Genomic DNA, 14363 nt, shown 5'->3' with positions numbered 1-14363 from the left:
AATCTTAATTAAGGCAAACTCTTATAAAACATGGTCGGACACGGTCAATGTGCCAAGTATACATATTAAGCTTTGATAAACTGAAAGTCTGAAGATCAGAACTCAGAAGATCAGAGAATGTGTATAAACATGAACATCATTGTCATTGCTAAATGAAATATAGCCATATACATATAATGTAGGTTCAATTACAAGATCAAAACAAAAGTTAGAAACAATCATAAGCACAGAGTTTGATAAACAAATCATATGTAGGTTCTGGAAACATCTTATGTTTAAGGGACATAAATGGAATCTGGAGATATGGAAATCATCTGAAGAAGACTAGAGTTCGAAAAGGTCTCCTCCAACGCTGGCCCTCTTCGACTACCACCATCGATACTATCCCTCGTGATATGCACAAGTTCTCGTGCAACGTCCACCATCCTAAGTTTTCCATCCCCTCCAAAGAGCAAACACCTTGTGGCAATATCAGCAACTCTATCAATCTGATCCCTCCGAAAAGGAGGCTGTTCGTGGTAGTAAAGAAGAGGGTCAACTATCTCTTCTATCTTACCATCCCTAGTCTTGTGCAAAGCAACTGTAGCCATATCTGGGTGTTTTGAGCCTGAAACTACCTCTAAAAGAAACACACCTAATTCATAAACATCACTATTATACAACTCTAAACTACTGAATAACCCGAAACAAGCTACTTTGATGTTAAAATCTTGGTCTAGGAAAATGCTACTAGTCTTGAGATTATGATGGGAAACAGGAGGTGAAACTTCATGCTGTAAAAAAGCAAGTAAACTAGCTGTTTGAGCAGCAATGCTTAACCTCTTGTACCAATCAAGACCAATCTTTTCTGGTTGTCCTTTGTGCAAATGCAAATGGTCTTCGAGGGTTCCATTTTCAGGGAATTCGTACACCACCATAGGAGTGTAACCTGAGTCAATACAGCAACCAAATATATGAGCCAAATTCCGGTGCATAATAGTGGATAAGAGCTCAACACGAGTTAATACGTGCATTAGGTCTTTCTCATTCTCACATATGACTCTTTGGACTGCAATGTGAGAACCATCTTTAAGTTTGCCGGTGAAGACACTTCCACCACAACTGTCCATCACTTTCTGGCCCTCGTTGAATCCACCCGTGGCTTCGTCTAGTTCATTTAAGGTGAAAAGCCGCGTGTTACAAGATTTTCGGAATGATAATGTGCTGCGAAATTGGGGCTTGTTGGGAGACCCAAACGCGGTAGATTTCACTGACCTTTTTATCAGACACAGAAGGATCAGCAAAGAGGCAGCAGCAAAAGCTGATGTCAGAACTCCTGCAGATTATTAAATAAAAATGTTTTTGTTTATATCAAATTCTTTTGGAAGAGGAGCAAATGATTAATAAATGATGGAAGTCAGAGTACCAGCTAGTATTATCATCTTTCTTTTGTTGTGCCTCTTTGGTTCACAGTCTTTGCCAAATTCTTCCTTTCCATCCTTGAAGCATGCTGCGAAAACCAAATTCAATTTCGGAAAAAGAAAATTACACATTCCCTTGGAAGAACAGATCCTCAAAGGCCAAGAATGATTCAGAGAATGATGAAACACAGAAAAAAAAAAAAAAGAAAAAAAAAAACCATGTAATTTACACCAAAATTTCCTTACAGAAATTCATTTCAGGCTGTAAACACCAAATTCCTGCATTTCTAATCCAACCTCAAGTCCTCAATCATTCAAATATTCAATGCTTAAACCTTCCCCTTGATCATTATCACAAATTTCAGAATTCCATCAAATATAGGCATGTTTTTCCATCTTTAAGCACATCTAACCAAAAAAAACTACCACAAGTATATGTTTCTAAAGTAATATCAAAAGGAGAAACCAGTACCCTGCCAAATTGACAGGGATTCAAAGAATACAAAGTAATAAACAGGAAATACTAGAAAGAAAAAGGCAATAGTAATACAATGAACAATCATGTAAGCAAAACAACTCACATTTCAAGCAAGCAGTTCCATTGACATAACCATCACCAACAAACCCATCATCACAAATGCATCTTATTCCATGCTTTAAAGTAGTTGCATTCACTCTATATGCATTAACATCACAAACTTCTTTAGATGAGTTCATAGGAATAGCCCATTCTAATTTCACCCCTCTTTTCCCTGAACTCATCCCTCTTGGGACCACCCAAGACGAAAATCCCCTGCACTCAAACTTAGCAAACACATCAAAATCATCTCCTATATGCCACACACTATGATCAGTTAATGGATAGCAACAAACTGGCCCACTCCCATTCCCATTCCCATTCCTATCACAACCAGGTAAATCATTAGACTCACAATTAGCTTTACACAAGGATGAATCCTCACAATCATACAACCCAATTACATTGTCATTTGATACCCCAAAAACATCATTCCCCCCAAAACCAAACGAGCTTAAGTCATTATAAGGGCGGCAAGTGTTGGAAAACCCTGGAAAATCAACCAAAACCCCATCAGAAAAGAATTCCAATACCCTGTAATTTTGGGATTCAATGTTAAGGAAAAGGGAAGTTGAGTTAAGGCAAGTTAGTTGGAATGAATCCGATAATGGGGGATTAGACCACCCACATGAACCATTGTTTATGTAAAATGGGAAAGTTACTTGAAATCTACCACAAGTTTCATTGCAACTTTGATGATTAAAGATGCTAACTTTATGATTTAATTGTGATTTCTTGAGGGATTGGGAGATGGGTATTGCACCCAGTTGTGTGAAAGTGAGAAAGGAAGTGAATATAAGAGCATAAATTAGAGAGGGCATCTCTTACTTTGCAACCAACTTCCAGAAAGGAAGAAGAAAATGAAGGGGGGAAAGAAGAGAGTTTTTGAGTAATTTGTGAAGTTGCAAAGTTGTGGGTGAAAACCCAGGTATTGTAGTGAAAAACAAGAGGGTGTTGAAGAGAAAGAGGCCATGGAGATTGATGTTTTGGAGAGGAGAGAGAATTGAATCCTTTGAAATTAGGGAAGGGAAGACGGTTTGTCTCAGGTTTGGCCTACACTTACTATCTGGGTTCGTGCCTTAAACCCTCTCGTGGGGTGTACTAAATTTGGAACTTCATATTTTTAAACTTTTCGCTTAAATATAACTTTTTTCTTGATTTTCCGTAAAATAAATTCACATAAGAATATAAGATCGGATAAATTCAAATAAGATTAGTTCAAGATATATTAATATAAAATAGGGGCTATTTAAGTGTGAGTATAATTTACGGCTGAAATTCGGAATAAGTTTGGATAAATTAAAAAATCAGGCGAATAATATATATCCATAATGAAAAATATGTAGCGATCCTACGAGTTATTGAGTTAGGTTATTTGGTTCAATTGACTTATGCAAGGCAAAATAATTTTTTTTTTAACAAAGTAACATCAGTTTTTAGTTTTCTGTTTTTTACAAAACATATGATTTATATTGAATCATGAACTAATAAATAGTCATACTTATGGCAATCACGTTAATTTTGAAAACTGGCAACAAAAAACTGGAAACTACCTTTTGCGGTTTTTATATTTTGGTTTTGTAAAAATCAGAAAACAAAAAACGATACCGAACATGCTCTAGTGGATGTATTATCCAGTATTTTTATGGCTTCTCGTAAGGTATAAGATACTTTGTTAATATATATATATATATATATATATATATATATATATATATATATATATATTTTAATAGGTAAGAAGAAGGGACCCTAACTGAACCAGCACAGGTCAACCAGCCCAGCTTCCCAGGTCATCGCTTGAGCCACTCCCAAGCATTTCGCAGTTGATGAGGCTCGAACTTATGACCTCCAAGTCACAAGGTGAGTTCCCCACCAACTCCACCAATTTATTTTGGTATACTTTGTTAATATATGAAGCGGAGTAACTATGTTGTATATTTGCATGGTTTTCAAGACTGAATAAGTTTAATATTCCGTATAAACTGAGAATTTTGGAATGAATGTGAAAAATAGTGGTTTGGACATGAATATACTTCAACAACACTCCACATCTCCACTTTCTCCCCTAAAAACAATGTTCATTGTTCATATCCTCCAACTGCCTTATTTTAGTATAGCAAGGCTTGGTTTATAACTTTTGATTGACAGCGAGGATTAAAGGGAAACTAAAGATTTCCAGTATATAAGTAAACTCTTGAGGTGTTGGGCGTACAAGTAAAATATGTAATTGTTGGGAAAAATCGGCTTCTCCACTTTGGGCTTATTTATGAGTTAGAATAATCAAACGGCCCAATAAGCAATTCCAGAATTCAGCTAGGTCAAAGCCCAAGTGCTATCAAATGGCCCAACAAGACAACCAACAAATTTGTAAACAATAGCTATAAATGTCAACTGTACATCATTAATGAGATACATTCCACATTTATTACACATACTAATCACATTATCCACTTATCTTAATACACGTGTTTACTACTCCCTCCGTTTCAAAATGTTTGTTACATATTACTTTAATAGTGTTTCAAAATGTTTGTTACATAAAGAATCTTTCTATTTATAAATTTGTTACTATTATTATTTTCTGAGCCAACTTTTATTTCTAATTGGTCCAAATTTTCAACTCAATAAATCTCATGAAACCAAAAGTTAAATTATGACAAGTTAGCAATCCATGTGATTTTTAATTATTGGTTCATTTTGATAATAAAACAATCTTATTGGTTGTTCAATGATTAATGGATTTAGGTTTTTTTTTTAAAAAAATAAAAGATGAAATCAAATTTGCACTATATTCAAAGAGAGTAATAACTGTCAGAATTTGGAAAGATAGAACCTAGAACATTTAAAATTATAAAAAAAGAACCTTAATTATACGTTAATAAACGTGTCAAAATCCAAACGTAACAAACATTTTGAAACGGAGGGAGTATCAATACAACTAATTACCGAGCATAATACAATACTCATACGTTCTCTTTAATCAGACATATTACCTTATTATGGATTGTTTACACCCGAAACAGTAACTTTTTATACGATCCTTTAGAGTTGAGGGTTTGATCCTTTTTTGAAACGTGTGTCTCTTTTCATACGAAAGTTAAATATAATATATAGTAGTATTTTCTCCTTAGAGCATCAAATACTCTCATTTCAAGCTAGTTTGTACCTCAATCGTTAGCTACCAACTTGTTATTTAATAATTGTGTCTCACTTGTGAATTAACCATTCATCGTTTCTTTTGTCAGGCAAATTAACTTGCCCAACGATCATTCTAGTAGCTTGAGACTTCTAAAAGTTGCAAACAAGTCCCTAAGCTACAACTATTTATCAATTTACTTGATTCATTTTTCTTATTGGGATGCCTAATTATTCACAAGGAGAAAATAAGGTACTACCTCCATGTTTTTTTAGTTATATTCACTTCACTCTCTTCCATTTTTAAATACACATTTATCTCACCCCTTTTAACCCACATTGTTATACCTTTTCACACACTATCTCCTACTTTTCCTTACATCTATTCAACCTTTTTTTCACACATACCTACTGTTTATGCCAAATTTCGTATGGACAACCTTTGGTTGGGACATAGACGACTAGATAAAATAATTATGCAAATGACAGGGAATAAATGACGGAAAATAAAGAGAGACGAGACAAGAGATGGTGACGCGGAAAACCCGAAAGGGATAAAAACCGCGGGTGGCAATGAGTCCACCAATCCACTATGTTATTGGCATGAAAATCCTCGTTGAATACAAGTACATTGTTTATTCGCGGGTATGTAAACGATGCTAATAGTAAAACATAGGTAAAAGATAACAGGGTGTACGAAGGGAATACATGAGTGGATGATATGCTTGGGGAGGGCTTGTTGTGGATGAGCTTCGTATTACGGCAGTACGTTTGTTGTTAGGGGAAGGAAAGCTTGCTATTCTCTTCTGATCACTTGGATACGGGGAAGATAATAGAAGTAGGAGATGATTAGTTAACCGTAGGTGGTTTGGGTGGTCTTCGAACGGTTTCTCACAGGAGGGTAGATAATGGGAAGTAATATCTTGGGATCGGAGAGGATCCGATCCTTTAGGTCTTGGATGATGGTGGTATTTATACAGAACTCTAAGTCTAGTATTGTTGAGATAGTTGTGCTAGTAATGCTCCTTGAATTGCTCAACTGATTCCACGATCTTCTAAACCGCTTCCTTGACCTTCTCTAACTGATTTGACCTTGACTCAGCCACAACGACTCCCTAAAAGTAGGAGCTAACTGGTACGATCTGATTCACGTTGACCCGTTCATGCGTCGATCTCACGTCATACAAAACGACCCATAACAATAGCCCCCATTTTCCTAATTGTAGCAAGCCGGAAGTTAGGAAAATAATCTTTAAAGCTTGTCACCATGTTCGTTTGTTATCGACGCTAATCTGTCACTGTCTTCGGCTTGTCCGTCGTCTTTCGTACTTAACCTTGTTCAATGACGTCACCACCTGGTGTCATCCACGATTTCTGATAGCACTCGATGTCATCACGCGTATATTGGTGTCTTTATGTCGATGTTGGTGTCCTCAACTTAATGAGATGTAAACCTGACATCTTGTGAAAGAATCGTTTCTCTCAACAAGCGTAAGACGAAATAATGTAATTCTTACAAAACTTTGCGAAAACATGTTAAGACATAGCCGTTAGTTAGGTATCCGGCGTCATGGACAACTTTTGTATCTTCGTCTGTCTTTTGATATTTGCGGGCGTCGCGGCCGACTGTTGTACCTTAGTCTGTCGTTTGATGTTTACTGCGTCATGGCCAACTGTTGTATCTCAGTCTGTCATCTGATGTTTACAAGCGTCATGACTAACTGTTGTATCTTAGTCTGTCGTCTGATGTTTACAGGCGTCATGACCAACTGTTGTATCTTAGTATGTCGTCTGATGTTTACAAATGTCATGGCCAACTGTCGTAACTTAGTACGTCGTTTGACGTTTACAGGCGTCATGGCCAATTTTTGTATCTTTGTCGGTCTTTTGATGTTTACAAGCGTTCCTCTATTGTCGCCGTTGTGTGACATTCATCGTATGCAGGCGATATAAGCCTCTTCGTTTGTTCGTAGTCATGCGAAGAATTTAGAGATGGAAGTTGCGTCGAGTGGGCACAAGGCCGAATCATTTTAATCAGATGTAATGCCATGTGAGGGTAGGTAGCAGGCGACTAAGTTGAATTTACAGGTAAATGAAGTGGATTGTTCGAAGCAAACTTATGACGAATGTCAAGAAGAGTCGAAGAGTTGTGAGGTTTCCTATAACATGAGGACGAGGGATAAGAGGCTTCGATGGTGCAGTCTATGGAAGGAGAGTTTAGCCTATGGGATTTTCGGAACAGTAGTCTAAGTAGGTTTTGAGTATTCTGGGCTGGCTTCGTTTGTCGTCGGTGTTGAAGGGGAAAGACGTGTGTTTTTCTATTTTGTATTTGGCGATTGGTTAGGCGTTTGGACAAGCGTCGAGGGTGCATACACGTCGTTAGCTTAAAATGTTGTTTACGTTGTCTCTGTTGTTCGTTGTGGAATAGATGACACCTGTGAGGTACTCAAAGCACGAAGTTATGTGCACATAAATAGAACCTGCGTCGTTTGTAGTGGTCGCGCTTAGAAGCGACATGTCGTCGTTGGGATCCAATAAGTTTAAGGGTCATGACCATGGAGACGTTGTCGCTTGTAGTTGATAGCGTCGTTCGTTGATGTCGTCTTCTGATGATGTCGTTCGTTGCTGTTGTCGTTGGTGATATCTGATAGGCTGTCGTACACCCGTCAAAAATAAAATCCTAGCGAAACCTCCTAACAATGCAGTAGGGTAAGCAGGGTCGAATCCACAGAGAGATGGCTATTTAAATCTAGCTTTCAAGGTATGGCGAAACTAACAATGTCACGAAATTTAGGATTGAATGTTTAAACTAAAATAAATAGAAAAATAAACTAAAAGATCTAGGGCAACGGTTCACCATGTTCATAGTCCAGAATCAATCAAAACATCATCAACAACTCAAATATTCAAATTATCTAGAGCACAAGTTAATCCTACGGTCGGGTCTTAACACTCTCTATTCCACATATGCAGTACGATCGCTAACATAATCAGAATTGCTAGTTGTAGGTAAGCCTCTAAAATTCGATCTTTCGATTCTAAATTCTATTAGCATGATTTAATCAAACAATTGATCAGATTGCAAAGATTAACAATATAAACCTAATCAACTAGAAATATCAATGAATAATCAAACCATCAACAATAATAATAAGGATTCATAATATAAACATGGATTCCCAAACCCTAGACAGGAAACTACTCAATCATGAAACGAACAATGAAAATCAAATCTAAGAATGAAAACATAATTAAAATCAATAAATAAAATAAAAAGGAAAATCAATAATACCTCAAAGAATTACATTAATGGAGTTTGTAGAAAAACTATGGTTCACGAAAAAGAAAAGAGAGAAAAAAGAACGTGAAAGAGGAGTTCTAGGAGAATTAAAACCTTAGGAAAATAAAAGCATCAGGGAAATAAATAAATTCCCTTAAGTATTTATAGTTTCTCTTTTCTAAAATAAATAAATAAATAAATAAAAAATAAATAAAAAGAAGTCGTCAATGATTGGTCGATGGAACGATGACGTGGCGACAAAACCCGAGTACGACCAAGTTGGACGGACAAGAGGATAATATGGGGCGAAATATGGCAGCGAGGGATCTTGGCGAGCCATCCCTCGCTGGCCCGATGAAGCATGTAAAAGCATAAGCAAGGCAGAGGCAGCGAGGGATCTCGCGCACCATCCCTCGTTGGCCTGGTGAAGTGTATAGCAAAGCAAAGCAACGAAGCAATGAGGCAGCGAGGGATCTCGCGCACCATCCCTCGCTGGTGTCGAGCCATCCCTCGCTGGGAACTGTTGTGCTCGTGAAGATGGTGGGCGTAGCGTTGCCGCAGCAGCATCGTCACACTTGTTTTCGCCATAACTCTTGATCCAGAGGTCCTCTAAGGCCGTGTGACCCATCGTTGGAAAGCTCTTTCAGTCTACTTTCTAACCCAATCAAAATCGTCTCGTTCCGATCAGTAGAACTTGATATATTATCAAAAGAGTGAACGCTTGTCAGTTTTGATGCTTAGAAAAGTAGCGTTTAGCTTCGTTGTTGACTCGAAATTTATCCCAAGAGGCATGTAATGATCCTCGAGTCAACATATCGTTCTTTTATCGTTCAAACCAACCCTAAACACTCGAATGCAACCAAATGACCATAGAATCACCTGAAATATTAAGGAAAACACAAACGACGCGTAATAGAGTACAATAGCGACAAATTATGCAAAAACGACCTCAAAATGCAAATAAAACGTGACGAATGCCTAGAAATGCAACCTAAATGCGCCTAAAATACCCTATACAAATGTGATTCATCAATTTCCCCCAAGCTAGACTGTTGCTTGTCCCCAAGCAACACTGAACTAAAGACAAAGAAATGAGACGCACGTGACTTTCATTAAACCATGGCAAGACCGATTCAACTCTCGAGCAAACAATCAAACAAAGTTATTGAGACAGAAATCTAGCTCGGATACAAATAGAACCACAAAGCATCATGATCCACAATTGAAACAACCAATCTTAGCCACAAACTATTCTCAATCAAGGTAGTCGTCGCCGCATACCTTGTAGAATATGAATATATGATGCAACATGGGGTAAGATAAGAATAGCAAGAAACGATTTTCATTCAATCACAAAACAAACATGCCGATCAAGAGGTCTTTAAAATAAGCTTGTAATGGGGCTAGGTAAAAAGAAAGGGTAGGGTATAATTTGGGAAAAAGTGAGAGTAAGGTCCAACTGGGGGAGCAAATGTGAACAATATGCGTCGGCGTGATAATGCCGAAAATTCAACTCCATCAAACCATGAAACCCGAACAATCAACCAAGTTATAACCAAGGGAAAAACATAATATAATGTCAATGATCTTTCTTCATTCCCTTTCCCTGCTTTCAAACTACATACAAAAACGAAAAACATATTTTTTTTATTATTTTTCTTTGATTTTTCTCTTCTTTTTTTTTCTATTTTTTTTTCTATTTTTTTTCTACTTTTTTTTTTCTATTTTTTTTTTCTATTTTTTTTAATGAAAAATGAAACTTAGTAATGAAATCGAAGTACATAACTGTTACAAGCTTTGGTGCCAAAAATAATATGCACCATCTCCAAACCACATATCCAACCATAGCCTCGAACCACGAACTATTGGCTTAGTATGCCAATCAATCAACATCAATGAAACCATTACGAACACCGAAGCTCCCCCAAGCTAGACTCGGGACAAGTAACCAACGGGGCTAATAGGGCTCAATTATGTGGAGTTAAAAGAATAAAAGGACAAGGCTACAACATGGGTATGAAAGGCAGGAACTGATGTTTCTAAATTCGTCTGAAGGCTTCCTAAGAGAATGGCCTCTGTCATACGCGGCTTGCGTGAGTTGCAACTAAACTACTAATGAATCTCAAGCCAAAATCATACAATAACAAGTCACATCAATCACACAAACACATAGTAAGGTGACCTACAAGGTAATTGGCTAGCTATTCTTGACGCGAGACCAACATCTTACCGCGTACCATTCAATTGTTTCACACAATGCTAAGCAGTTATCAATGTATAGCACAACCGACTGAATTTCGAAATCATATCTAAGTTCAAAAGAAGCTCAAGAGAGTCAAATAAAGCCCGAACACGGTTTGAAAGTCGAATGCAGGACACAAAGGCGCACGAATGAAAATGAAATGCAACTAGAATGAAACATTAATATTAAGAAAGCAATACATTTTTTTCGTTGTACGTAAACTCCCACCCCTAGTGAGTGGTACAAAGCGCACAACACCTATTAAACAATAAAACTAGACTAAAGTGCAACTAACATGCGCAAACTGATGATGACAAATATCCTCCCCCAAGCTAAACAACACATTGTCCTCAATGTGAACAAAGAGGATGCAAAAAACAACATGAGAATAGGGGAGAAATACAACTCACAAATAAGGAGCTTAGCACCAAAGGCTTTTGACGCCACTGCCACGATGTGGTAATGAAACTAGCCAAGAAACCTAACAATGCTTGTACCTAGAGAGATATTTCATCACTTAAGCACACATTAGGTGGTTAGTCATAATAAAAGGAATTAAAACAGTAAACCAGGTTGCCTCCCGGTAAGCGCTGATTTTTAAGGTCCCGCACGACCCTACTCAAATTGTTAATCAGAAGAATCCAACGCCTTGAGTAGTTTATCAAATGCCCCTGCAAACATATCATTGAGCACTACATATGGCTTGAGTAAAACCACATTCATCCTCTCAAATAGGGTGTTAGCTAAATAAGCAGAAAAACCAAACTCAAAAGAAAAAGAATCAGAAGAAGAAGAAAAAGAAAAAGAAAAAGAAAAAGGAGAATATATACAAGTTCCCTCTAATTGCTCCTTAGGCAATGTAAACGTTTTAGAATGAGCATCAAGGTCGGCAAGGTCAAATGTATCATGGAATGGAGACCTATTGATAAAGTGCGAAAGACTTAACATGGGGGATGTAGGAAAAAGATCAAGCCTCCGCGAGAACAGGACATATGCGAGAGGAGATATAGGCTCAACATTAATGCTTTTACCTATAATTCCACCCCCGTGAACAAACTCATCACTAAAATCGTCAACCAAAAGTTTCGCAACCAACGGTTTCTCAACCATCGATTCTACAACCATTAGTGATTCCTCATCCTCCAAAGTCTCCGTTATATCCAAGTTTTCCTCATCAGTGCCAAAAGTCAAATGATAACCTTCCTCCAACGAAATAACATTCTCAACAAATTCACCATCATCATCATCATCATTATAAAGGATTTTCATGTCACAATAAAATGGTTCGAGTTGGAAACTTTGCATATCAAATCGAAGGAAAGGGTTGACAGTACTAACATATGACTCGTTATAGGGACAAAGAGAAGTATCATGGTCATGACAATGACAATAAGAACAATAATACGGGGGAGGGGTGTGAGTTTGAGGAATAGGAAAAGAATTTTTTTGCAGAGTAGGTTCAACAAACATTGTCATCTCCCACTCATATGTATCTCTAGCTAATTGCTCGATCAAGTCCCAACACTCTTCTGGAGTCTTCTCCACAAATACATAACTACTCATGAAATCCAACACCAATCTTGTATCTTCATTCAATCCCTCATAAATCACCATACATAGTTCCCATTGTTCAAAAATATGATTTGGACCAAGAAAATCTCCAAGCCTATAATAATATCTCCAAAACACTTCATTCTCAAATTGAGGAAAACAAATAGATGCCAACGGCAACGGCGCCAAAATTTGATAGGCTGTCGTACACCCGTCAAAAATAAAATCCTAGCGAAACCTCCTAACAATGCAGTAGGGTAAGCAGGGTCGAATCCACAGAGAGATGGCTATTTAAATCTAGCTTTCAAGGTATGGCGAAACTAACAATGTCACGAAATTTAGGATTGAATGTTTAAACTAAAATAAATAGAAAAATAAACTAAAAGATCTAGGGCAACGGTTCACCATGTTCATAGTCCAGAATCAATCAAAACATCATCAACAACTCAAATATTCAAATTATCTAGAGCACAAGTTAATCCTACGGTCGGGTCTTAACACTCTCTATTCCACATATGCAGTACGATCGCTAACATAATCAGAATTGCTAGTTGTAGGTAAGCCTCTAAAATTCGATCTTTCGATTCTAAATTCTATTAGCATGATTTAATCAAACAATTGATCAGATTGCAAAGATTAACAATATAAACCTAATCAACTAGAAATATCAATGAATAATCAAACCATCAACAATAATAATAAGGATTCATAATATAAACATGGATTCCCAAACCCTAGACAGGAAACTACTCAATCATGAAACGAACAATGAAAATCAAATCTAAGAATGAAAACATAATTAAAATCAATAAATAAAATAAAAAGGAAAATCAATAATACCTCAAAGAATTACATTAATGGAGTTTGTAGAAAAACTATGGTTCACGAAAAAGAAAAGAGAGAAAAAAGAACGTGAAAGAGGAGTTCTAGGAGAATTAAAACCTTAGGAAAATAAAAGCATCAGGGAAATAAATAAATTCCCTTAAGTATTTATAGTTTCTCTTTTCTAAAATAAATAAATAAATAAATAAAAAATAAATAAAAGAAGTCGTCAATGATTGGTCGATGGAACGATGACGTGGCGACAAAACCCGAGTACGACCAAGTTGGACGGACAAGAGGATAATATGGGGCGAAATATGGCAGCGAGGGATCTTGGCGAGCCATCCCTCGCTGGCCCGATGAAGCATGTAAAAGCATAAGCAAGGCAGAGGCAGCGAGGGATCTCACGCACCATCCCTCGTTGGCCTGGTGAAGTGTATAGCAAAGCAAAGCAACGAAGCAATGAGGCAGCGAGGGATCTCGCGCACCATCCCTCGCTGGTGTCGAGCCATCCCTCGCTGGGAACTGTTGTGCTCGTGAAGATGGTGGGCGTAGCGTTGCCGCAGCAGCATCGTCACACTTGTTTTCGCCATAACTCTTGATCCAGAGGTCCTCTAAGGCCGTGTGACCCATCGTTGGAAAGCTCTTTCAGTCTACTTTCTAACCCAATCAAAATCGTCTCGTTCCGATCAGTAGAACTTGATATATTATCAAAAGAGTGAACGCTTGTCAGTTTTGATGCTTAGAAAAGTAGCGTTTAGCTTCGTTGTTGACTCGAAATTTATCCCAAGAGGCATGTAATGATCCTCGAGTCAACATATCGTTCTTTTATCGTTCAAACCAACCCTAAACACTCGAATGCAACCAAATGACCATAGAATCACCTGAAATATTAAGGAAAACACAAACGACGCGTAATAGAGTACAATAGCGACAAATTATGCAAAAACGACCTCAAAATGCAAATAAAACGTGACGAATGCCTAGAAATGCAACCTAAATGCGCCTAAAATACCCTATACAAATGTGATTCATCAATATCGTCAACAAGTGATCTGTAGAGAATAGAAAAGGTAGAGGTGGACGTTCGCTTGATGCGATGTTAGCGTTGATTTTCAAATAAATAAGATGAAACATAAATATAATATAATTGCGTTTGGAAGGATATATTCAATGCGACAGATAACAAAAACTGAAATTGAACTTTAATCGCAGTGTAGTGAAAAATGTAATAAATTAATCAACGCACGAAGTAAGTGTTAGATATTACTTAATATGGGCTCGTGTAACGAAATTACGTCGTGTCGCTGACTGTCCCTTGATGACGATTCTACAATCAACAGCATTGTCCTG

At 37.4% G+C, this 14363-nt stretch overlaps 1 protein-coding gene across 2 annotated transcripts; it reads right to left on the bottom strand.

The window, feature by feature from the left end:
* Window positions 1-98: 98 nt before the first annotated feature.
* On the bottom strand, window positions 99-3060 carry LOC110785832 (probably inactive receptor-like protein kinase At2g46850). Of its 2 annotated transcripts, XM_021990352.2 has the most exons (4): window positions 1982-3060; window positions 1406-1489; window positions 1034-1315; window positions 99-928 (listed from the first exon to the last, which is right to left on the bottom strand). In XM_021990352.2, the coding sequence occupies exons 1-4, from the start codon at window positions 2796-2798 to the stop codon at window positions 276-278; spliced, it is 1836 nt and encodes a 611-aa protein (XP_021846044.1). In that variant the 5' UTR covers window positions 2799-3060; the 3' UTR covers window positions 99-275. The 2 variants fall into 2 exon arrangements, with proteins under 2 accessions (XP_021846044.1, XP_021846038.1); XM_021990346.2 differs by having other exon boundaries at window positions 99-1315; window positions 1982-3059.
* Between the last annotated feature and the right edge of the window lie 11303 nt (window positions 3061-14363).

This window comes from Spinacia oleracea, chromosome 2 (genome assembly GCF_020520425.1).
Source record: "Spinacia oleracea cultivar Varoflay chromosome 2, BTI_SOV_V1, whole genome shotgun sequence".
Classification (NCBI taxonomy): Eukaryota; Viridiplantae; Streptophyta; class Magnoliopsida; order Caryophyllales; family Amaranthaceae; genus Spinacia; species Spinacia oleracea.
This window is presented reverse-complemented; position numbering and strand designations above follow the sequence as displayed.